Here is a 23,202-nt window from a genome sequence, read left to right as displayed (position 1 = left end):
TCCTGCTCTTCGCCTCTGCTTTCTTCTTTTTGGATGGAGTGGAGAAACTCAAGTTGCTCCCTCTGCTTGAGTGGGAAAGACAACAAGGAGGTCAGGATTTGGGCCACCAGCAGGCCAGGCACGGAGTATGTTAGGCAAGGTGGCTGGTTGGCTAAGGAGAGGAGATCTTGGCCGCTCAGGTGGCTGCTGTTGCCGCCACCAGCAGCTTGGACACAGGTGCAAGGAGACTCACTCAGCGATATCTCCCTGCTCAGTTGAAGGCTTCATTCCTACCCTCAAACTAAGGCTGGTACATGTGAGCGAGCAGTGCAATCAGGCCAGAGATGGCATTGGTTCCTGCGCCTGGCCAATTCCAATTCCATGCTTTGCCCCATAGGAATATAAACGAAGCAAACACTTCCCTACTCTCCCCAGAATGGAAGCTTCCGGGGGCTATGACCTCTTTTGCAGAAAATTTGTGTTTGAACTTGCACGATATTCAGGAGCTTCCATTGTTGGTGTGAAAATCATTTCCAAGTTGACTCTCCTCTCCCTCAAAGAGAAAGAAACCGAGGCAGAGAGGAGACAGATTTTGCAAGGTAAGTAAGTCTGGCGCGGCAGGAAGGGAGGAGGTAGCAGTTGGGGGGAATTGGGGGGCGAATAGGGTGAATGTTGCAGGGCCTCTGTGGTCATTTGTAAGGGTGAACAACTGCCATGGTGCTGCAATGTTTGTAATTTTGGGACTTGCTCGTAAACACTAGGGGGGTGCTGATCACGTAACTTCGAACGAGCATTAAGTGAACATTCATAACTCGGGGATTACCTATACAGTATTTATCACAGAAGGAGAAAGACACTTCTACTACTCAGAACATTTTCTAAGCCCATTTTAAAGTAATATCTCTGGAAAAAATGGCAATCATGGCCATACAATTCACATAAAATGGTCATTGCTGTCATCTTAACTGTTTTCTCCAGCAGGGATACTTCTGCTTAAAGCTCTATCCAGATGGTATCAAGTTCTTTAAGGGTCCATCTCTTTAAACATAAATGTGTCCTGTGAGGTTATCAAGTGCTATTTAGTGAACCTGCCCCACCTCCAAAGAAATGATGGGGCTTAGACCCGGGGAAAGACTTTTTCTGCATATCTCCAGTACTTCGGAACATCATGACCCCTGAATTAGGCTTGGTCCTTGGTTGTTCTTCTTCCCCAAAACCATCAAAATAATTCTGTTTAATTTTTGAAGAATGGTGGTGAACTGTGCTGTATTTGGGGGGTTGGGTTGAGTTGGCTTTTAGCTGTTTTAAATTACTGTTTTAAGTTATGCTGTAAACCCACATAATTATGATATTTGAGATGGTGTCCAAACAACTTATTAAATAAAACAAAAACATTAAACTGTTCTGATTGTGCATGTTTGGCATAAATATGGCCCTAAAACCCCAGTTGTTCTTTTAAAAGTGGTTTCCACAACAGCTAAACTTAATTAGTGAATTAATCCATTTTCAACACAGACTATCATAAACTTTCCAAACTTTCTTCATTTTCACAGTATCCTAAACTCATATTAAAAATTAACCAAGATAAAAACTAACCACATTTTGCATGTTGTGTGAATACTGAGTTAATCTGTATGTTGTGTACACTAAGAACAAATGGAAAAGGGATTTTATCAAGCCAGTCTTTAAAATGGAATTTGAGCTAGAACTACAATATGTACAAAGATGAACACATTATTGCTAAAATGTATAAACTAAATGTATAAACACTTAAAATAGAAGATGAAGAAGAGAAAGAATGTATGATAAAGTGGGCTGAAAACTTGGTATAATACAAACAGCTCAATGGGAGAATATGAAAGGATTGAAATTCACTTTGTGTTATTGTTATGTACTGGCTTTGTGGTGTTACACCACGTGCATTGCTGGAACCACTAACGGATCTCCAGTAACCTAGACTAGCTGTCTCCGGTCCTGTAATTGGCTAGCCCCAGGCGGCAAGAGTGGGTTCAAACATATTGGCTGCCACCTAGGGGCTAGACTATATATTGTGGCTGGTTGCAGCCCAAGTTTCAGTACAGTTCTAGCAAGAATAAAGAATGTGTTATCTTGTACTCAGCCTCGTGTCTTCCTTCCTGCACCAAAGAGCCCATTACTTAACAGTGGCAACGAAGGTGGGATCCTGCGCTGATTAAGAGCTGAAGTCAATGAGGGGTCAGCAGCACACGCCAGAGGGAAGAGGCATTTCTCCCCCCCAGGCAGGCTAGTAAGCCACACTAGCAGTCTCACACTCAGCGGACGCATTCCCTGAGCCTAGAAGCAGAATCTGAAGATCGCAGGAATCTGAAGGAAGAATGCTGAAGGTCGGCAAATTAAGAGAATTTGACGTGAAGCATCCGGAAGAATGGCCATCTTACCTTTCACAAGTAGAAAACTATCTGAGAGCAAATCAAATTGCAGAGGAAGGCCTGAAGGCCGCCACGTTGTTTTGTGTGTGCGGCCCAGCAACTTTTAACCTGGCAGAGAATCTTTTCGCGCCGACGCCCATTGAAGCAGTCTCATACGCAGACCTTAAAAACAAACTAACCGGGCACTTCCAGCCCAAGATGTCGGAGATGGTGTGGCGATTCAAATTTGACCAAAGAGTGCAGCTACCTGGGGAGACAGCTTCGGAGTTCATTGTGGGCCTAAGACAGGCCGCACACCTTTGCAAGTTCTCAAACTTAGAAGAACGACTAAGAGACCGGCTTGTCTGTGGCCTTCAGGAGAGAACACTTCAGCAGAGACTGTTTGCTAGACCCAACTTAATGTTTTCCGAGGCACAGGACAAGGTGATGGCCGACGAAGCCACCGGGGGTGCAGTGCAGACAGTTCAGCCTACCAAACCTTCAAAAGTTGAAGAATCAGTCCATCTAGAGGTCGCCAAATGCACTGGAGAATTGTCAGAAGAAGAACCCGAGATCAACAGACTTCAAAGGCAATCCAATGCACTAAACCGCAACAACCACCAGCGAGAGGACGGTTACAAGGCAGTTCTCTTACCAAGATGTAAGGGGTGCAGAGACAACCATCTTCGTGCCAATTGCAGATTTCGCTTGGCCACGTGTAGAACTTGCGGAAGAACAGGCCACATCGTGGTGGTTTGCAGAGCCCACCAGAGAGACTGGCCACCCAAACACCAGTCGGAAGAACCAACTGGGAGAGGTACTGGAGCCCAGGGTCCAGTTAGTGTGGGATTCTGCAAAAGCTGTAGAAGCGTATGCTGCACAGGGGCTCGACGCCCCCTCAAACCCAAACTTAAGCTCTTGGTAGAGCTACAAGGAGTTCCATGTAAGATGGAATTGGACTCTGGCTCTGCAGTCTCAATCATTTCGCAAGACACTTTTAACTTCATGTGTAGGGACAGTAACAATTGGGCTAAACTAAGACCCTCAGATATCATTTTAACGGATTTTCAGAACGCTCACGTTAAAGTTAAGGGTGAAGCCATGTTATTGGTAAAATTTAAAGTGTTTTGGGGGCACCTGGATATAATAGTAGTAAGGGGCCAAAGAACGAGTCTTATCGGACTTGATTGGTTTGATGCCTTAGGTATTCAGATTACTGGCATAAACCGGACACAAACTGCAGACCTCATGTCAGTGTGCGAAGAATATGCGGATGTTTTTGATTCAACCCTGGGGACATACACAGGCCCGCCTATTTCTTTTAAGTTAGATCCTAATGTTGTTCCAATTAGGGTTAAACCTCGCAGGGTCCCCTTTGCCTTAAAACACAAAATTGATGCTGAAATTGATAAGCTTGTAGAACAGGGCGTGTTACAGCCTGTTGATGGGGGGAGTGGGAAACTCCTATTGTCACCCTACTGAAGTCCAATGGGGAAGTTCGCATTTGCGCTGATTATAAATGCACATTAAATAAGGCCCTCAAGCAACACACTTACCCGGTTCCTGTAGTCAACCATATTTTAGCCTCCTTGCAAGGGGGAACCATTTTTGGTAAACTTGATTTAGCACAGGCCTATCAGCAATTGCCGGTTGATGAGGCCACAGACGTGGCTCAAACAATCGTGACTCACAGAGGGGCGTTCAAAGTTAAATGCTTACAGTTTAGAGTCAATGTTGCACTGGGTATTTTCCAAGGGATTATGGAACGTACATTTAAAGGCATCCAGGTGTCTGCCCTTATTTCAATGATGTTCTTATTGCAGGGGAATCCTCAGAAGTGTTGGCCAGAAGGCTCAGGGCTGTTTTGCAGAGGCTTCGCGAAGCAGGCCTCAAATTAAAAAAGAACAAGTGTAGTATTGGGGTTTCATCAACAGAATTCTTGGGGTTCTGAACTGATGCTAACGGCATTCACCCCGCTGATTCTAAAGTGAAGGCCATTAAGATGGCTCCTAGGCCCAAATCAAAAGGAGAGCTTCAAGCATTTTTGGGCCTCCTAAATTTTTATCATACATTCCTACCGCATAAGGCAGCAATAGCAGAGCCCCTCCACAGGCTACTTGACAAAAAAGCTCCTTGGAAATGGACTAATTTACATAAAGCACTACTGTCTGAAAACTCCACTGTAACTCATTACACAGAGTCTAAACCTGTATGTCTTGCATGTGATGCATCTCCCTATGTGGTGGGGGCAGTCTTAAGCCACTTAGAGAAAAATGGGAAACAGGTTCCTATAGCATTTTACTCAAGGACCTTGTCCTCTGCTGAGCGCAACTATGCCCAGATTGACAAAGAGGCCCTGGCCATAGTTGCTGGAATTAAAAAATTTCATGATTACTTATATGGCAGGGATTTCACTGTCAACACTGACCACAAACCTCTGTTGGGACTGTTCACAACAGACAAACAAACCCCCCACATACTATCTCCAAGAATGTTGAGATGGTCTATTTTTCTGTCTGCATACAATTTTAAACTAATTCACAAACTAGGAAAGGAAATGGACCATGCTGATGGTCTCAGCAGACTACCACTGCCACTAATGGATCCAGATCCAGCTCCTGCTGATAGAATATTGTCCATACAGGACATACCTGAGTTTCCCCTCCATGCAGGGGACATTGCTGCTGAAACTGCCACAGATAAAATACTTAGTAGAGTGTTGTCATACACGGGCTGGTTGGAAAAAAGTCCAGGCTCTGAATTTCAAAGGTTTTTTTTGTCAGGAGACATTAGTTGTCTGCACATAAAGGGTGCATTTTATGGGGGGACAGAGTCATAATTCCCACTTCCCTAAGAGACAGGGTTTTACACTCCTTACATGAAGGCCACCCAGGCATTGTCAGAATGAAAGCCTTAGCTAGAAGCTACCTTTGATGGCCAGGCCTTGATAAAGCCATTTGAAGGTCAAGTCTATGGTTATTATACATGCCAGCAATTGAGGCCTGAAATGCCACAGGCCCCAGTTCACAGGTGGGAGGAAACGCACACTCCCTGGTCTAGGATTCACATAGACTACGCTGGGCCTTTTCAGGGGCAGCTTTTCCTGATAGTAGTGGATAGCCACTCAAAATGGCTGGAAGTAATTCCAGTTCCTAACATGACTACTGCTAGGACCGTCCAGGTGCTGAGAGAACTCTTTGCAACACATGGGTTGCCTGATGTCTTAGTTTCTGACAATGGGGCCCAATTCACTGCTGCTGAATTTCAGGCTTTCCTTAGAGCTAATCTTATCAGACATGCAACGTCTGCACCCTTTCATCCATCTTCTAATGGTCAAGCTGAACGCATGGTGAGGACAACGGAGGCACTCAAGCGCATTGCTACAGGTGACTGGCATCACAGATTGGCAGATTTTTTTTACTCTGCCAGCATTCTACACCCTGCACGGCCACAGGTAAAAGTCCTGCAGAACTACGTTGGGGGAGGCGTTTGATTACTGAACTGGACAGGTTGCATCCAGACAGAGTGGCAGGAGAAGCCTCTCGACCAAAGCCTCAGGGGGCTGCACATGGGCGATTGGGTTTGGGCCAGGAACTATGGTCAAGGGAATTTATGGGTTCCTGGTCAAATAACCAAGGCATCCGGACCCCTATCTTATGAAGTGGGGTTGGAGGGAGGGCGAGTTGTCAGAAAACACATTGATCAACTCAGGAAAAGGTTTCCAGAATGGCCACTAAGTGAGGACTGTGTCATAAGTCCCTCCCAAGGTCCTCAAACCTGCGGCCAAGCCAGCCCTCACTTGAACCACCAGGGTTTTTCCTTCTCAGCAGAGATGGAATCTGAGGAAGAACCGGGTAGCACGGGAGTGCAACATGGGACCCCTAACAAAGCAAGCCAGCCGAAGCTCAGCAACTGCTGTGCCTACTCTGCGGAACAGACTGACTCTGGGGTGGGCCAACCTGGTGAGGCCAGCCAGAGCGTTTCGATTCCCCTTAACACTGGAGCACAAAGGGACATGGGTCTAACCAGCCCACTGGGTAAGCTGGTAGACCAGAAAGTGATAGGAACTCCAAGATGTTCCTCTAGGCCACACAAGCCTCCTGTGTACCTCACAGATTACATTGTTGAGACAGGACATAAAGTGAAGGCAGGACAGAAAAGTGAGGCATAAAGACAACGTGTGCATTAGTTAGAAAAGAACAAGTAAATGGAAAATGCCAAACCACGAGTACATCTGTCTCTCACACCTATTTAGTCAAGCATAGAGCTGTGATACATCTAACCACATATGTCTCGTTTGTAGCTAACCACAAATATGGTGCCGGAAACTTAAGCGCTTCTAGAAGGAACCTGTGACCTCGATCAGTAAAAAGGTTGCAAGATATTTAGCTAAATTCAGCATAGCAACAAGGGGGAGTTGGGGGCTGTAATTCAAGTAACCAATCAATGCTCATAAGTTACATTTCCGTGTTCTGCTACTTTTGAAGACTATATATGTACTTGCTTTTCCCTGAAAACGTGTTCAGACATTGATATTGCTTTTTGCTCTGAACCTTTTGTGCAAAATAAAACAAACTTCTTTTGATTCCGGGATCTGAGTCTCTTGATTCTGCAACATTGTAAAATAAAGTGATGCATAGTGTTGTAAAACTTGTACCACTAACTACAGAAACTTGTGCATTGTGAAACTGCCATTACTGCAATGTAAGCCTGTTCATTACATTGTTTAATCTTATTGTAGCCACAGTGAATTTATTATTTATTACTTTTATTACTTTTATTATTATCACTATAGGTGTGAGTTCATTAATAAGTCTTGACAGCTGTCAAGACTAAATCGCAGTTGCCATAGTCTGATCTAAGGGGGGAGGGGTGTTATGTACTGGGCTTGTGGTGTTACACCACTGCCTTGCTGGAGTCACTAACAGATCTCCAGTAACCTAGACTAGCTGTCTCTGGTCCTGTAATTGGCTAGCCCCAGGCGGGGCTAGACTATATATTGTGGCTGGTTGCAGCCCAAGTTTCAGTACAGTTCTAGTAAGAATAAAGAATGTGTTATCCTGAACTCAGCCTCATGTCTTCCTTCCTGCACCAAAGAGCCCACGACTTAACAATAATATTTAAGATATTTTTTATAAAATAATATATCATTGGTTATTTGTCACTGGAAAAATCACCTAAATATACAAAGGCATTGCAAATGTATATTAGAAATGTGAACAAGAGGGGACTTTTTACCATGCTTGGTGGACATGTAAAAACGCTGAACAAATTGGAACTCAAATATATACATTAATTCAGAGGATCTTAAAAGACTAATAACATGACTTAAACCAGAGATGTTCCTTTTGGGACTGATGAACAGCTGGAAAAAACCTCATGAATCTTTGCTTCTGTATATAACAGCAGTGATACTTTTATATGCACAGATGGAAAGATTCAACATTACCTACAATGGAAGAATGAATGGTGATGTTGATGGAGCTGGCTGAGATGGTGAAGAAATTGATAGCTTTGATTAGAGAAAAGACAATTTTAATGCTGATTGGAAATCCCTCTTTAACTTTTTGAGTGAAACAAAAAAAAATGAAATGGTGACATGGATTTGATGATTAGGCAAAATGGGAGATAATAGGAAAAAATAAAGCTATGTTGTAATATTAGAGTTTAATGTAAATTTATATTCATATTTGCTGTGAAGGTAAGTCTGAAGTCATTTCTTTGTATTTCTTTTTCTTTCTGCACTTCTGGCTTTACTTTCTTTTTCATTGTTACCTCTTTCTACTTTATTAGTGTTTTATCTGTTTATTTGAAAATGTTAATAGCTATCTAAATAAAGAGAGTCTTCAAATGGAACACTGCGGTGAGAAAACTGACACGGAGAACTGACAAACATATGGCAAAAGGAAAACTCACAACTGCCCTAATTCAGCAAAGGATTTTTTTTTCTTATCTCCACTCCAACTCTTATTTACCCACCTGGTCAACACTTCTATACAAAATATATATATATATATATACAGCTGATTGGGCAATGCATCTCTACCTACGGAATTCTCTCGAAGACTTTCGCCCCTCCCACCACGGTGTTCACCACTGAGCTTCGATGACGTCGACAGCCGAACGCCTCCCGCCTTGCACGAAACTGGGGCGGAGACATCCTCGCCGCCATTTTGCCCTCCCAACTGCACTCTTTTCTCATTCTGTTCGCACCGCCCCCAGACGACCCGAGGAAAGAACTCCTCCTCTCTTTCCTTCGCCTCCCGCCGTTCTGGCCGGAAATATCCGAGCCAGAACAGAATCTGCGCGCGCGGTCTTCGCACTCCCCCTGCCTTTCTCGCCCCGCCTCTTTCCCTCGTGCAATCTCCTCCTCTTTCCCTCCTCCTTTCCCCCCTCAGCAAAATGGCGGCACGTAGAGGCCTTAGCAGCCAGTGAGTGACTCGCCTTCTCCTTCTCCCTCGGTGGCCGCCAAACTCTTTTGCATTAGATTTGCCGCCTCGTCTTTCCTCCTCTCCCGAAATCACTTTTTCAAACCCTCTTCTCTCCCCCTCCCCTTTACGATTATTCCTTCCTTCCTTCCCTCCCCCTCTGTCACACTCAGGTACCCATCCCCCCCCCGCCGGACTCTTCCCCTCCCCCTCCTCCATTCGCCATCAATCAATCAGCGGCGACCGAGAGCGGATCAATCAATGGTCGGGAGGAGGAGGAGGCGGCGGCTGCTGCTGTTGTTTAATGAACAATGTGTGAGAGCTGTGCTGAGCTGCTGGAGGTGTTAAATGAGAGTAAGTTGAAAACCTTGATCAACGAGTAGGGGAAGCATCTCGTACCTTCTTCCCCGGCCTGTTTTTGCACGAACCGGCTCGCGTGAATACGGCTAGAAAATGCAGCGATTGTTGTTACTGCTACTGCTCTAGAGGAGGGAGGGAGGGAGGTACTGTCGGTACCGGGTCTTCTTGCCCCCTGTTTCCACTATCTCACTTCGCTCCCTTCGAGCTGGGAGAGGGCTGAAAAGGCTTGCTAGGAGTGAAATGGCCATACGGGAAGGCCTGCTACCGGATTAAGGCTGCCACCTTTTGCGCGGAGGGAGGGCCCAATTGGAAAGTCAATCGGCGCCTACTCTTGAATAAGCACGGGATGGCGTTGCCTTTAGGAGGAGTAGAGGACAAGGGTGGTCTTTCTGGCCGCCGTCCCTCGTTTTTCCTCATCTTGCAAACAGGACATCTGCAAATGAGATATACCGGTGATATGGAGCTGTAGAAAGATCCTCTGCCTTAAATGGTGCAAATTGGGTAAGGAGTGAACGAAATCAGCACTGGTACATTTTCTCTTGCTTTTCCTCTTGGGTATGTTCCTATTAGTTGCATCCTCCGGCTAAAAGAACGCGGCCTAGTTCTTGTGCTCCGGATGAGCTTGCAGACAAACGAGGGCGGTCTGGATTATGAGAGATGTTTGGGGCACGCCAGGAATAAAGCTGTGGTTGCAGTCTCATTCTCGTCACCTGCAGAGCTGTTAAGATCTTAAGTGGGGTTGATAGACTTTCACTGGAGTAATCTTTCTTTTTTGGAAAAAGCTTTATTGTGGAAGAGTAGTTAACTATATATCTGTTTCTATTCTGCCTTATTTTCTGCTTGATTCTGCATTGTTGGATGATGTTACAGTGCTTCTAATGCTGTAAAAGATTCTTGAAATGTTTTAAGCTTAATTCCAACCATTCTCTACATATAGATGCAGTCGTTTCTATGCTTTAGTTTTTTTAAAAAATATTTGCCTCATTTGTTTTGCTTCCAAACTGTTTTATGTTGATTGCAACACAAATATATGAATATTTACCTTGAAAGAGAATTTTTGCAGGTTTTGGAGTAAATCTCACAACTAAGACTTGATTCTAGGGAAGAACATGCAGAATTTGGGCTGTAAGTCTTAAATATTTAATGTTTTTTGGGTCGAAAATATGATTTATCTAGTGTAAAACTGTTTTGGATGCTCCAGTGGATGCTATTTTGCCCTAATATGGTGATATAAAAAGAAACCTGTCAGGTTAAAACTTGGAAAGAGAATAGGTGGAAACAAAACTGTAAAAAAATAAGGTTACTTTTGGTGTGATTGTTTGCTTGCAGTTATTGAGTAGATGAGTTGGTTTCAAGAATTGTAGGCAGTGCTTAGGATTCTCTGGAATAGGCCTGATGTAATTCCAATTGTAAATTGTTCATATGCTTTGCATTAATATGACTATAATTTGATGGAGAAAAAATGATGTTCTTGGTGCTGAGATCCATGTATAATGGTGGTAGGAGATAAGAATTTCACAATCAAGCTTATTGAGATCTTTTGAAAATTATTCATTTATTTTGAGAGATTGGCCATACTTTGAAATAACAGCTCTTTGCTATTTGAATTCAGAAACTGTTAGCTGTGTAGTTCTTCTGATTATCATTTGGCATTTATATTTTCACAGATTTTGTCCATTGATATGCAGACCTCAGCATGTTGACCAGAAATAGCTTACCACATTCCGCAACATTTACTCTCTCTAGTGAATTTGAGATGACTTTTGCTGTGATTAATAGGTTTAGGACAGTATTTAAACATTTCGGTTATTCTAAAGTTTATGTTGAGGGTTTTTAAAAACACTTTGAATCAATTATTAGAAGGAATCTTATAGCATCTTTTGAGACTAATACACCTGATTAAACAGCATAAGCACAGGTAGTCCTCAACTTACAACCATTTGTTTAGTCACTGTTTGAAGTTACAACAGCAATGAAGAAAGTAACTTATGACTGTTTCATACTTAAGACTGTTGCAGCACTCCCATGTGATCAAAATTCAGATGCTTGGAAACGTTCATGTTTTTGTGTTCATGTGAACACCTTTTGTGACTTTCTGACAAGCAAAGTCAATGGGGAAGTCAGATTCACTTAATTGTGTTAATAACTTAAAAACTGCAGTTGTTATTCCACTAACAAGAAAGGTTGTAAAATGGATCAAAAGTAATTTAACAAATGTCTAGCTTAGCAATTTAAATTTTAGTCTCACTTGTGATCATAGGTTGAGGACTACCAGTACCTGCGTTTGTGAGCTACATCAAATGAATGGAGTGACTGAACCTAGTTATGATCCAGTTTATACATCTAAGGAATTGAGCTGCTGGTGACGCTGCTTTTGTCTTTTTAATATTTGTTAGCCAAGCTGCATATTCCTTCTGATTTTTGGCTATGATAGACTAATAATCTTCACTTTTCGCTGTATCTTGGATCACTTAGTATATAGTGCTGTGAACTTGTTATTAGCAATTGAACATTTTCAGAGTGTTATTTAGTTGAGAATTTATTTCAAGATAGAACCCATAAAAATAACTGATAATTGTGTTTTCTTTTGTTTTTACATTGAAGTATATCAGAATTTTTTAAATCACATTTAAAGGTACCTGTAATAAATACAACTTGTAAAAATAAGGGGAAAAGTTCTTGATCTTCTACAATTATATACAAGTCCTTAAAGCAGCCATACCTTTTTCTAAGATGCACAATTGCCTTCCAAAACTGGTATGCAACTTCAGAAAAATATTTTTGATATTGGAACACAGTTTGAACACAAAGGGCATGTACAAATAGTCCTCAACTTATAACCACAATTGAGCCCAACATTTCTATTGCTAAGCAAGATAGTTAAGCGAGTTTTTCTTGCCACAGCTGTTACCTGAGTCACTGCAATTGTTAAGTTAATAAAATGGTTAAGTGAATCTAGCTTTCCTATTGACTTTGCTTGTTTAGAAGTTTCAAAATGTGATCAGTTGATTCTGGGACACTGCTGTTCTCATAAATACATGCCAGTTGCTGAGTGTCTAAATTTTGAATATGTGACCATGGGGATGCTGTAGTGATTGTGTGGAAAATTGTCATAAGTCACTTTTTTCAATGCCATTGTAACATTGAGTGATCATTAAATGAATGATTGTAAATCAAGGACTACCTTTATACACTCATAAGATTGAGGTGAGGCTCATAAGATTGAGGTGATTTAAAAAATACTGTTATACATACAGTATATGGCTAATGGAAGAGTGTTTAGAATTAATTCAGCACTAGAATTAATGATGGTCAGGTTTTGGAAAGGTAATTCCATTACTATATCAATTGCACTAGCTTTGGATCTCTTTTTACATTGGGTTAATGTGCTATCTGTGACATTTAAAAGCCCATACAGGTAGTTCTTGACATACAATTGTGAGTTGTAAGTTGTGATTCTAAATCAAGGAATCACATGACCAGACCTGAATTTTTGCTATTTTTTTGCAGTGCTCATTGAGGGAATCCATTTTCTCCTATGGCATTTTTTGCTGGAAACCAGAAATGCTGGAAACTGGCAAAAATATTGTAAATTGCAGTCATATATAAAATATTTATTATAAAAATTATTTTTATAATAAAATTATTTTGTATATTTTCTGGCACTCCTAGCTAAAGATAATTTAGTCTTTTCATAAATCCCTTTACCTTTTTTTAAAGGATAAACTTCTTATCCAGCATACTAGGCATGTTTCAGGTAAAGCAGAGTCCAGATCAGTCAGTCAGTGTGTTATGAAAGTGTTCCTTGAAGTTGTATTTCTAAACCATCCAGGCTTGTAAATTCATCCAAATATTATTCAAGACTACAATGCACACACAACAGCCAGGGAATAGCTTTCTAACCAATGCTAAGTTTAAATAAACAATTTCTGATAAAGTAAATCAGAAGCATTTATTTATTAGATAAGATTTATAATAGGCACTAGGAAATATAGAGAATAAAAACATAGTACAAAGAATGATATACAATAGTCCTCACTTAACAATTGGGACAGGAACTTCTGTTGCTAAGTGAGGGGTTATTAAGTGAGTTATGCCTGATTTATGACTTTTTTACTGCAGTTGTTAAGCAAATCTGTCTTCCATCATTGACTTCATTTGTTGGAAGCCAGCTGGAAAGGTCTCGGATGGTGATCACATAACCCCCAGACACTGCATCCCTCATATACATGCCAGTTGCCAAGTATCCAAATGGTCACTAAACAAATAATCATAAATCAAAGACTGCTTGTAGTAAAAATCAAAAGTGTAACCAATAATAATGGTTCTGTTTCTTCTCTATTTAATCTAATCTAATCCAATTTAATACTTTGTATCAAGATAAATAGAGGCTTCATTGCATGAAGCATGAATAACTGAGTTTCTTATTTTGCTAATGGATATCAGCAGTGTGATCTGTGAAAAACGCAAAACATTGTTCATGAAAGTACGGTAAATTGAATTCCATCATTTTTATCATGGAAATTTTATTTATCACTGTGATTTGACATAAATTTGGCAGACTCCAGATTTTGCAGCATTTGTATAATGTAAGTGGTGCAGTTTTACAATGTACATAAAATTATATTATTTTTTAAAATTAAATCTATATAAATGGTGTAAATTGCAGTGGTATTGTCATTTGGCACATTTTGCATTTTAAATAATATATAAACTGTTGAACTCTTAATAGTCTTGCTAAACATTTGCTTCAAGAGATTGAATAAAGTTATATCAATACATAGTAGAGGGTTGATTGAGAATAGGGCTTTTTTATATAAATGAACAGTACTAAATCCCAACTGCAGTTTTCAGCAAAACAAAATTTGTTCTATATCCATATGTATTATAAGAATGCTTAGGGTGGGAGAGTAGATTATAAACGTCCAATGGGTATTACATAGACTAGTTAATTAAATTATGGAATAGTAAACTTTTGAAATAGTTTAAGTACAAGATTCTCAAAATTAGCCACTAACGAAAGTTTCTGTTTTGTGGTTATACTAATTTATACTTAAAGACATTTATTTATCTTAGAGAATACTTACCAAGCTGGAATAAGATTCAGTTTCATATGGGGCTGCATACATTCATCTGTAAATATATAAGTATTTTCTGAATGGATTATAGCTCTAATTGATAAAAAGGTATAAATCAGGTTAAAAGTATTATAGTTGCAATTTATTTGTGTGATACTGCAGTCTTACACAAAGCACCAGCAAGATGCCAGAAAAATATAAAATTCTACATTTATTAATTACCATATTACAGAAGAGAGCAGCCCACTAAGTTCTTAGCCCCAAGACCTGTGGAAAAACCAAGGTTTGATTACCTTTATGAAACCCAACAGCATAGAGATAATTGACATTTTCCTGCTATTCCACCCAAAATGAGGATAGTTATTGAAAAACTCCCATCTCTTTTTTTACAACATATCAGGCAAGGATATATAACAATCAACAATCACTTTGTAGGACAGGCAGATGATAGGAGCGTGCATCCATGAATACTGCTTTGTAGTCAGAAGACTATGAAAATTCCTTAATTTCACAAGAGATGGACAGACTACACTGTAATTTCAACTGGGAAAACGTGTGCATCCTAGATCAAGCTAGATCCAAAAATGCCAGGGCATTCTTGGAAGTTTGTATTTAGAAAAATCAGCCATCAATAGATACAGAGAGCAATGCCATAATCAAGGAGCTGCCAAGGAGAAAAACACACCCCCACCAACACTGACAGGGCAAGCTACAAATAGGCAGCAAACTCCACATCATCCATGCTTCTGATATTACCTAGTCAGATAATAAAATGTCTGTAAGCAAACAACCAAGCTTAGAAAACACCAAGGACTCTACAATACCTTAATTATGAGAACTTGAATCATTTGATGCTCAAATTCTTGCAGATAACATTGGGTTATACATTCTGCTAAATGATTGTGTGGTTTTGACTTAGAATGTTTGAATCCAGCATTATGGTATGAATAGAAAACCATAGAAAATAGTTTAGCATGTTGTGGAAATCATACCCATATGCCTTGTGGGTGATAAAAACAAATTGTATATTGCATTATGTGAATGCAACCAGACCTATGGTATTTTACTTTTTTTTTAACTTTTGCTTTGTTACTGCTTGAGCAGTGTACTTTAAATTTTACTTATCTTTCTGTGGTGTAGCTTTACCTATGGCAGCACAAGTAGTCCTCAACTTATGATAACAACTAAGCCCAAAATTTCTGTTGCTAATCAAGACAGTTGTTAAATGAGTGTTACCCCATTTTATGACCTTTCTTGCCATAGTTGTTAATTGAATTAACTGCAGTTATTAAGTTAGTAATATGGTTGTAAAGTGAATCTGGCTTCCCTATTGACTTTGTCAAAATGTTGCAAAAGATGATCATATGACGTTCAGACATTGCAACCGTCATAAATATGAGTCAGTTGCCAAGAGCCTGAACTTTGATCATGTGACCCTAGGGGTCCTGCAACAGTCATAAGTGTGAAAAAAGTTCATAAGTCACATTTTTCAGTTTTCTTGTAACCGGTCACTAAACGATTGTGAGGACTACATGTAGTGGCATGTAGTGTAGTACCAGTATCCTCGGCTGACAACAATTTGCTTAGTGACTGTTCGAAGTTGCAACAGCACTGAAAAGTAACTTATGACCATTTTTCACACTTGGGACCATTTCAGCACCCCCATGGTCATGTGATTTACATTTGGATGCTTGACAACTGATTCACATTTGTGACGATTACAGTGTCTCAGGGTCATGTGATCACCTTTTGTGACCTAACAAGCAAGTCAATGGGAATACCAGATTCACTTAACAACTGTGTTACGAATTTAACAATTGTAGTGATCACTCCCCTTCATGGATTACTGCCTTGTCGTGGCGAAGGGGCTTGCGTAATTCAATGAAGCTATGAGCTATGCCATGCAGGGCCACCCAAGATGGACAGGTCATAGCAGAGAGTTCTGACAAAATGTGATCCACTGGAGAAGGAAATGGCAACCCAGTATCTTTGCCATGAAAACCCTATGGACAGTACCAAAAGGCAAAACGATATGATGCTGGAAGATGAGCCCCTCAGGTCGGAAGGCGTCCAACATGCTACTGGGGAAGAGCAGAGGGCTAGTACTAGTAGCGCCAGAAAGAATGAAGCGACTGGGCCAAAGCTGAAAGGGTGCTCAGCTGTGGATGTGTGGTGAAAGGAAAGTAATGTTCTGTACCAGCCTGCTACTGGCCCTGCAGAAAAGGCAGGGACAACCCCTTTACAAACAGCAAGAGGCTGGAATACGCCTGCCAAATTTATTCACATAAAACAGAGCAAGACAAGACACCAACCATAAAACACGAGCTAAGAAGCAGGAACAATCCAAGCGGTTGCCTTCAGCAAACCAGCCCTCCCACACATTCCCCTTAAATACAGTTCAGGGCGTGGCCTCTCTGTGCCTCCGTCCGAGGTGCCCCATTGCCTTCCTCTGTTTACTCCTGACTGACTGCCTCCTGCGTCGGGCGTCCTTGAACAGGGCCAGCTGTGGGTCATCTTCATCCACGCTGTCAGGCTCACACAGCTGGGTCTGCATCGTGACCAGATGAGAGGGGCCTTGCTGGGGGCTCTCATCAAGCTGTCCAATCCCCTCAGCAAGCTCTTCAACACCCCCCTCCTCCTCTGAGTCATCCGACCCAACTGCCGAACCCACAGGCTGACCCTGAATCACAACAAGTAAGACCCATGAATGAAGGCAAGCTGGACATGGTCAAACAAGAGATGACAAGACTGAACATCGACATCTTAGGAATCAGCGAACTAAAATGTACAGGAATGGGTGAATTTAATTCAGATGACCATCAGGTATACTACTGCGGGCAAGAATCCCTCAGAAGAAATGGAGTAGCCTTCCTAGTCAATAAAAGAGTAGGAAAAGCAATACTGGGATACAATCCTCAAAATGACAGAATGATCTCAGTTCGAATCCAAGGCAAACCATTCAATATCACAGTAGTCCAAGTCTATGCCCCAACCACCGGTGCAGAAGAGGATGAAATTGACCAGTTCTATGAAGCCCTACAGCACCTTATAGAACTAAGACCAAAAATGATGTCCTTATCATCATGGGGAATTGGAATGCTAAAGTAGGAAGCCAAAAGATAACCGGAATAACAGGCAAGTTTGGCCTTGGAGTACAAAATGAAGCAGGGCACAGGGTGATAGAATTTTGTCAAGAGAATACGATGGTGATAGCAAACACTCTTTTCCAACAACCCAAGAGACGGCTCTACACATGGACATCACCAGACGGTCAACACAGAAATCAGATTGACTATATGCTCTGCAGCCAAAGATGGAGAAGCTCTATACAGTCAGTAAAAACAAGGCCAGGAGCTGACTGTGGCTCAGACCATGAGCTTCTCGTTGCAAAGTTTAGGGTTAAACTGAAGAAAGTAGGGAAAAGCACTAGGCCACTCGGGTATGAATTAAATCATATCCCTGTTGAATATACAGTAGAGGTGATAAATAGATTTAAGGAATTAGATCTGATAGAGTGCCTGAAGAACTATGGACAGAGGTTCACAACATTGTACAAGAGGTAGCAACTAAAAGCATCTCAAAGAAAAAGAAATGCAAGAAAGCAAAATGGCTGTCTGAGGAAGCTTTGCAAATAGCTGAGGAAAGGAGGGAAGCCAAAGGCAAGGGAGAAAAAGAAAGATACGCCCAATTGAATGCAGAATTCCAGAGAATAGCTACAGTTGCAAGAAAAAGTATGTGAACCCTTTGGGATTACGTGGAGTTTTGCATGAATTGGCCATAAAATGTGCTCTAAATGTCATGTAAGTCACAACAATAGAAAAACACAGTCTGCTTAAAATAATACTACACAAACATTAGCCGTTGTCATGTTTTAATTGAAGATAAGATGGAAACATTCACAGTGCAGGGTGGAAAAAAGTATGTGAATCTTTGGACTTAACTGGTTGACCCTCCTTTGGCAGCAATAACCTCAACCAAACGTTTCCTGTAGTTGCAGATCAGACCTGCACAACGATCTGGAGTAATTTTGGACCACTCCTCTTCACAAAACAGTTTCAGTGTAGCAATATTCTTAGGATGTCTGGTGTGAATCGCTCTCTTAAGGTCATGCCACAGCATTTCAATCGGGTCGAGGTCAGGACTCTGACTGGGCCACTGTTAGCATGTGCCAGAGATTTCTGTAGGTCTTTAGCTGACACTCTAGGATTCTTTACCTCATTAAGCATTATGTGCTGTGCTCTTGCAGTCATTTTTACAGGACGACCACGCCTAGGGAGAGTAGCAACAGTGCTAAACTTTCTCCATTTGTAGACAGTCTGTCTTACCATGGACACATGAACATCAAGGCTTTTGGAGATACTTTTGTAACCCTTTCCAGCTTCATGCAAGTCAACAATTCTTGATCGTAGGTCTTCTGAGAGCTCTTTTCTGCGAGGCATGGTTCACATCAGACAGTGCTTCTTGAGACCAGTAAACCCAAAACAGGTGTGTGTTTTTAAAGGGCAGGACAGCTGTCAGCAACACATCCAATATCATCACACTGGTTGGAGTCAAGGTTGGCTCACTCCTGGCTCCAATTAGCTCTTGGAGAAGTCATTAGGCTAGGGGTTCACATACTTTTTTCCACCCTGCACTGTGAATGTTTACATGTTATGTTCAATTAAAACATGACAACAGCTAATGTTTGTGTAGTATTATTTTAAGCAGACTGTGTTTTTCTATTGTTGTGACTTACATGACGTTTAGAGCGCATTTTATGGCCAATTCATGCAAAACTCCACGTAATCCCAAAGGGTTCACATACTTTTTCTTGCAACTGTAGAAGAGATAAGAATGCCTTCTTAAATGAACAGTGCAAAGAAATAGAAGAAAACAATAGAATAGGGAGGACCAGAGATCTCTTCAAGAAAATTGGAGAGATGAAGGGAACGTTTCATGCAAAAATGGGCATGATAAAGGACCAAAATGGCAGGGACCCAGAGGCAGAAGAGATTAAGAAGAGGTGGCAAAATTACACAGAAGAACTATACAAAAATGAGCTTAACGTCCCTGATAACCATGATGAGGTGGTCACTGACCTCGAGCCAGACATCCTAGAATGTGAAGTGAAGTGGGCCTTAGAAAAACTGAGCAACAACAAAGCTAGTGGAGGTGACAGTATTCTAGCTGAACTATTCAAAATCTTAAAAGACGATTTTAAAAGTAAAAGTGCTACACTCAATTTGCCAGCAAATTTGGAAAAGTCAACAATGGCCACAGGATTGGAAAAGATCAGTTTACATTCCAATTCCAAAGAAAGGCAGTGCCAAAGAGCAGAGACATCACCCTGGCAACAAAATGTGTATAGTCAAGGCTATGGTCTTCCCAGTTGCAATGTATGGCAGTGAAAGTTGGAGCATAAGAAAGGCTGAGCGCCAAAGAATTGAGGCCTTTGAAGTATGGTGCTGGAGAAGACTCCCGCGATCCCCTTGGACTGCAAGGCGATCAAACCGGTCAGTCCTAGACGAGATCAACCCTGACTGCTCTTTAGAAGCCCAGATTCTGAAGCTGAAACTCAAATACTTTGGCCACCTAATGAGAAGGAAGATTTAGATTTAGATTTTATTAGATTTATATACCGCCCTTTCCCGAAGGACTCAGGGCGGTTTACAGGGCCTTTTAAAATCACATCAATATAAAATACAAAGTTAAAAGAGAATTAAAAGATTAAATTATCCCTGAAAATAAAACCCCAGTTAAAATTCTCAGCCTGGGTCGGAGAGCTCAAAGAGCCAAGTCTTCAGGTCCCGGCGGAATGAGCGTAGGTCAGGGGCAGTCCTGAGCTCCACGGGCAGCTGGTTCCAGAGGGCAGGCGCACCCACAGAAAAGGCCCTCTCCCTGGGTGTTATCCGCCGGCAATCTTTTACCGGCGGCACCCTGAGAAGACCCTGGAGAAGAGCCTAATGCTGGGAAAGATTGAGGGCAATAGAAGAAGGGGATGATAGAGAATGAGGTGGCTGGATGGAGTCACTGAAGCAGTAGGTGTGAGCTTAAATGGACTCCAGAAGATGGTAGAGGAAAGGAAGGCCTGGAGGAACGTTGTCCATGGGGTCGCAATGGGTCGGACACGACTTCGCGGCTAACAACAGCAGTGATTCACTGAACAGATGTGGCAAGAAAAGTTGTAAAATGGGGCAAAACTCACTTAACAAATTTCTCAACAACATAAATTTTGTGCTCAAATGTGGTCATAAGTTGAGGACTACCTGCAGTAATAATTATTACACGATCAACTTGTGTAGTAATTGTTATATGATCAACTTGTTCATACAGTAGTCATTTGAGGCTGTGTTCACATACTTATGTTCTTGAGTATGTATGCCATGAATGACGATTTATTTTTTAGATTAACAGGACTTGAACTGAGGTTAAGTGATTATGATGTTTTCCCAGGTGCATTTAGATAGGACTTTCTTGGCATCCTAAGGAAATCTAACATTAAGAAGGAAAATTTAAATTTAAACAAGAATGGCTTTCCTATATATCACATGTCATATACAAGGCAAGGTCAGATAGTTAAGAATGCAGTTTTAAGAGGGAAGAAGTTTTAATGTTTATTTTGATTTAATCATCAGTAAGGTAGAAGGGGAAGAAATTTAGAGCTCAATATTGTTTTTATTGTTTTTTTAATATTCATTTTTATTTTTTAACAAGATCATGTGCTTTTTAGGGTTGTTGGATTGGAAGATGTTGGAGCCTGTGGGAGAGTTGAGACAGGTATAATGGTGACAGGCATGGATAGATATTGTAGGAGATATGGCAAATGGGGCATTCTTAAGGAAAGTGGAATTGGTGCCTTATACTGGTTCTGTGTTTCAGCTCTCCAATTTTAACCCCTATAGCTGATCAGCAGACCTTCAGAGGCCTTAGTTTTTGGCCTCTGCTACTAAATATCAGTTTGGCCTGCCTCATTTGTGATTTAATCACAGATGAAAGGGGCAATCTGGTATGTATAACTGAGAGGCTGAGTCCAGAAGGGGGTATCTCTTCCAGAAATGTATCCAGCTGGGTTTGGGTGTGGCATGAATTGAGACCTGAGAGCAGGGATGCTGGTGTAGCAATTGTCATGCAGGAATTATTTAAGGCTTTCATGGGTGCTGCTTCACAGATTGCAGAGGTGAGATCCTTTTCATTAACTTGGGCTCTAGGAATCAGTTAGCATTTCTGCTACTATACCAGCCTTCCTGCTGCATGGAAACCTTCCTGCCTATATGTGGGAATGAACTTGGGAGACAGGGTAATGAAACACAACCAAGGGAACAATCAGATAAAATGAAGCTTAGTCTCTAGCACAGACATGTCAAACTCGTGATGTCACAGGACATCGCACAATGTATCGGGACAGTTTTGCCATTGCCGGCAATGGGATGGGCGTGGCTTCCGGATGATGTGTCTTGACACCCCTGCTCTAGCAGGAATACAGGCAGGGCAACAAGTTGAGAAAATACCCACCTTAGTTTTTGGATTGTAAAGGGGAGGGGGAGAGAAGTAGTTTCAGAGATATAAAATCCATTATTGTGATCTTACAATACAGTACTCCTCAACCTGTGATCATAATTGGGACTGGAATCTCAGTTGAGAAAAGCGGTCATTAAGTGAGATGCCCACATGATTGCTTTGCTGAATAACTGCAGTGATGGCTTTTTTCAGTCGTGGTTAAGCAGAGAAAAACAGCTACTGCCACAGGAGGCGGGCAGCTCCCCTCTATACACAGAAAGGAATGCATGAGAAATTCTGAAGATCTGAGCTTATTTCTGCAGCCTAACAAAGTATTTCTGTTCCCCTCCCCCAATGCATGGAAGGGAAGGGAAATCCTTTGGCAGATGGTAGTGGCTTGTAACCTCCTCTGCTAGCTTTCCAACTGACTTTCTGGGGAAGCTAACACAGAAAATTTCAAATGGCAATTGCATTATTAAAGGGCACTTGGCAACCAGTGTTAAGTGTGAAAGGTTGTCAAGCACCCTAATCATGACCACATGGCCATGGGGGGCCAGGGAGCTCTTATCAGAGTTGGATGTACTTTATGGATCATGAAGTACCACTTCCAAGCTTTCGTAACTTTTCTCGTTAAATAACAGGTTGTAGGCCAAGATCTTGGATCAGATCATGTAACCTTGCCCCTTATTGATTGTCTCATTCTCTAAGGTTCATGGAAAAATTTGGGGGATATGAAATGGGAGAAGAGACATCTAGAGTGTTGTTGGCACTCAAGAAGGGACAAACACAACCAAACATGGGCTAGAGCTGCTGTTAAGGCTTACATTGTGGAGATAAGGATAGTGAAGAAGAAATATTTCTTTGTCTTTATTGTGTCTGCAGATAGCTGCCCTACAGCCTTGTTTCAGCAGCCTTCTTGGGTAGAGAGGACTTGAAGATCCTCCTACAGGAGTGTATGGACAAATTTGCTTAACCTCTGTCAGTCAAACTTGCCCAAATTCTCAGTTGTATGTCAGGCTTGTTGGAGTTCTTGAAGAGGTTCCTGGGGCAGATTCTTGCCCTTCTAGCTTGGATCAATTTGAACCTATTGGGCCTGGGAAAATGAACAGGGCCCATTGGACTGCGAGCTTGGTCACCTCTCTGTAGAACCATGCTCCTCCTGGCTAGTTAAAGTTGAGTAGTGTCATATGGATAGGTTCTAGTAGTGGTGAATTTCTCTTGAGTGAGGAGTTTGTTCTTCTTAAGGAGGAGTTGGTTCACCCCCTCATTAGAAAACCATAGCTGGATCCTACCATACTAGGCAACTTGGGGAGGATGTGATTGAGAAGGTGATTGCACATAAGCTTCAAAGAGCTCTGGACTTTGAAGTTGTACTTTTAGATGATTGAGCTTTTATTACATGGTATTGCCCTTGAAGAGTATTCAGAACTTCAGTTGCTAAAAAATGCGGTAGTGCAGGCAGTTATGCATACCACTAGAGCAGCACAGGTGACA

The 23,202-nt window shown here is 41.6% G+C and overlaps 1 protein-coding gene across 2 annotated transcripts in view; it reads left to right on the top strand.

Moving 5' to 3' along the window:
• The first annotated feature begins 8,808 nt into the window (after positions 1-8,808).
• Positions 8,809-23,202, top strand: part of USP34 (ubiquitin specific peptidase 34) — a 158,509-nt gene continuing 144,115 nt past the window's right edge. For both annotated transcript variants that reach the window (XM_081336055.1, XM_081336054.1), the window contains exon 1: positions 8,809-9,148. In XM_081336055.1, coding sequence (XP_081192181.1) covers positions 9,106-9,148 — 43 coding nt within the window. In that variant the 5' untranslated portion in view covers positions 8,809-9,105. The remainder of the gene's footprint in view (positions 9,149-23,202) is intronic.

The sequence above is a fragment of the Vipera berus genome (assembly GCF_964194415.1).
Source record: "Vipera berus genome assembly, chromosome: 1".
Classification (NCBI taxonomy): Eukaryota; Metazoa; Chordata; class Lepidosauria; order Squamata; family Viperidae; genus Vipera; species Vipera berus.
This window is presented reverse-complemented; position numbering and strand designations above follow the sequence as displayed.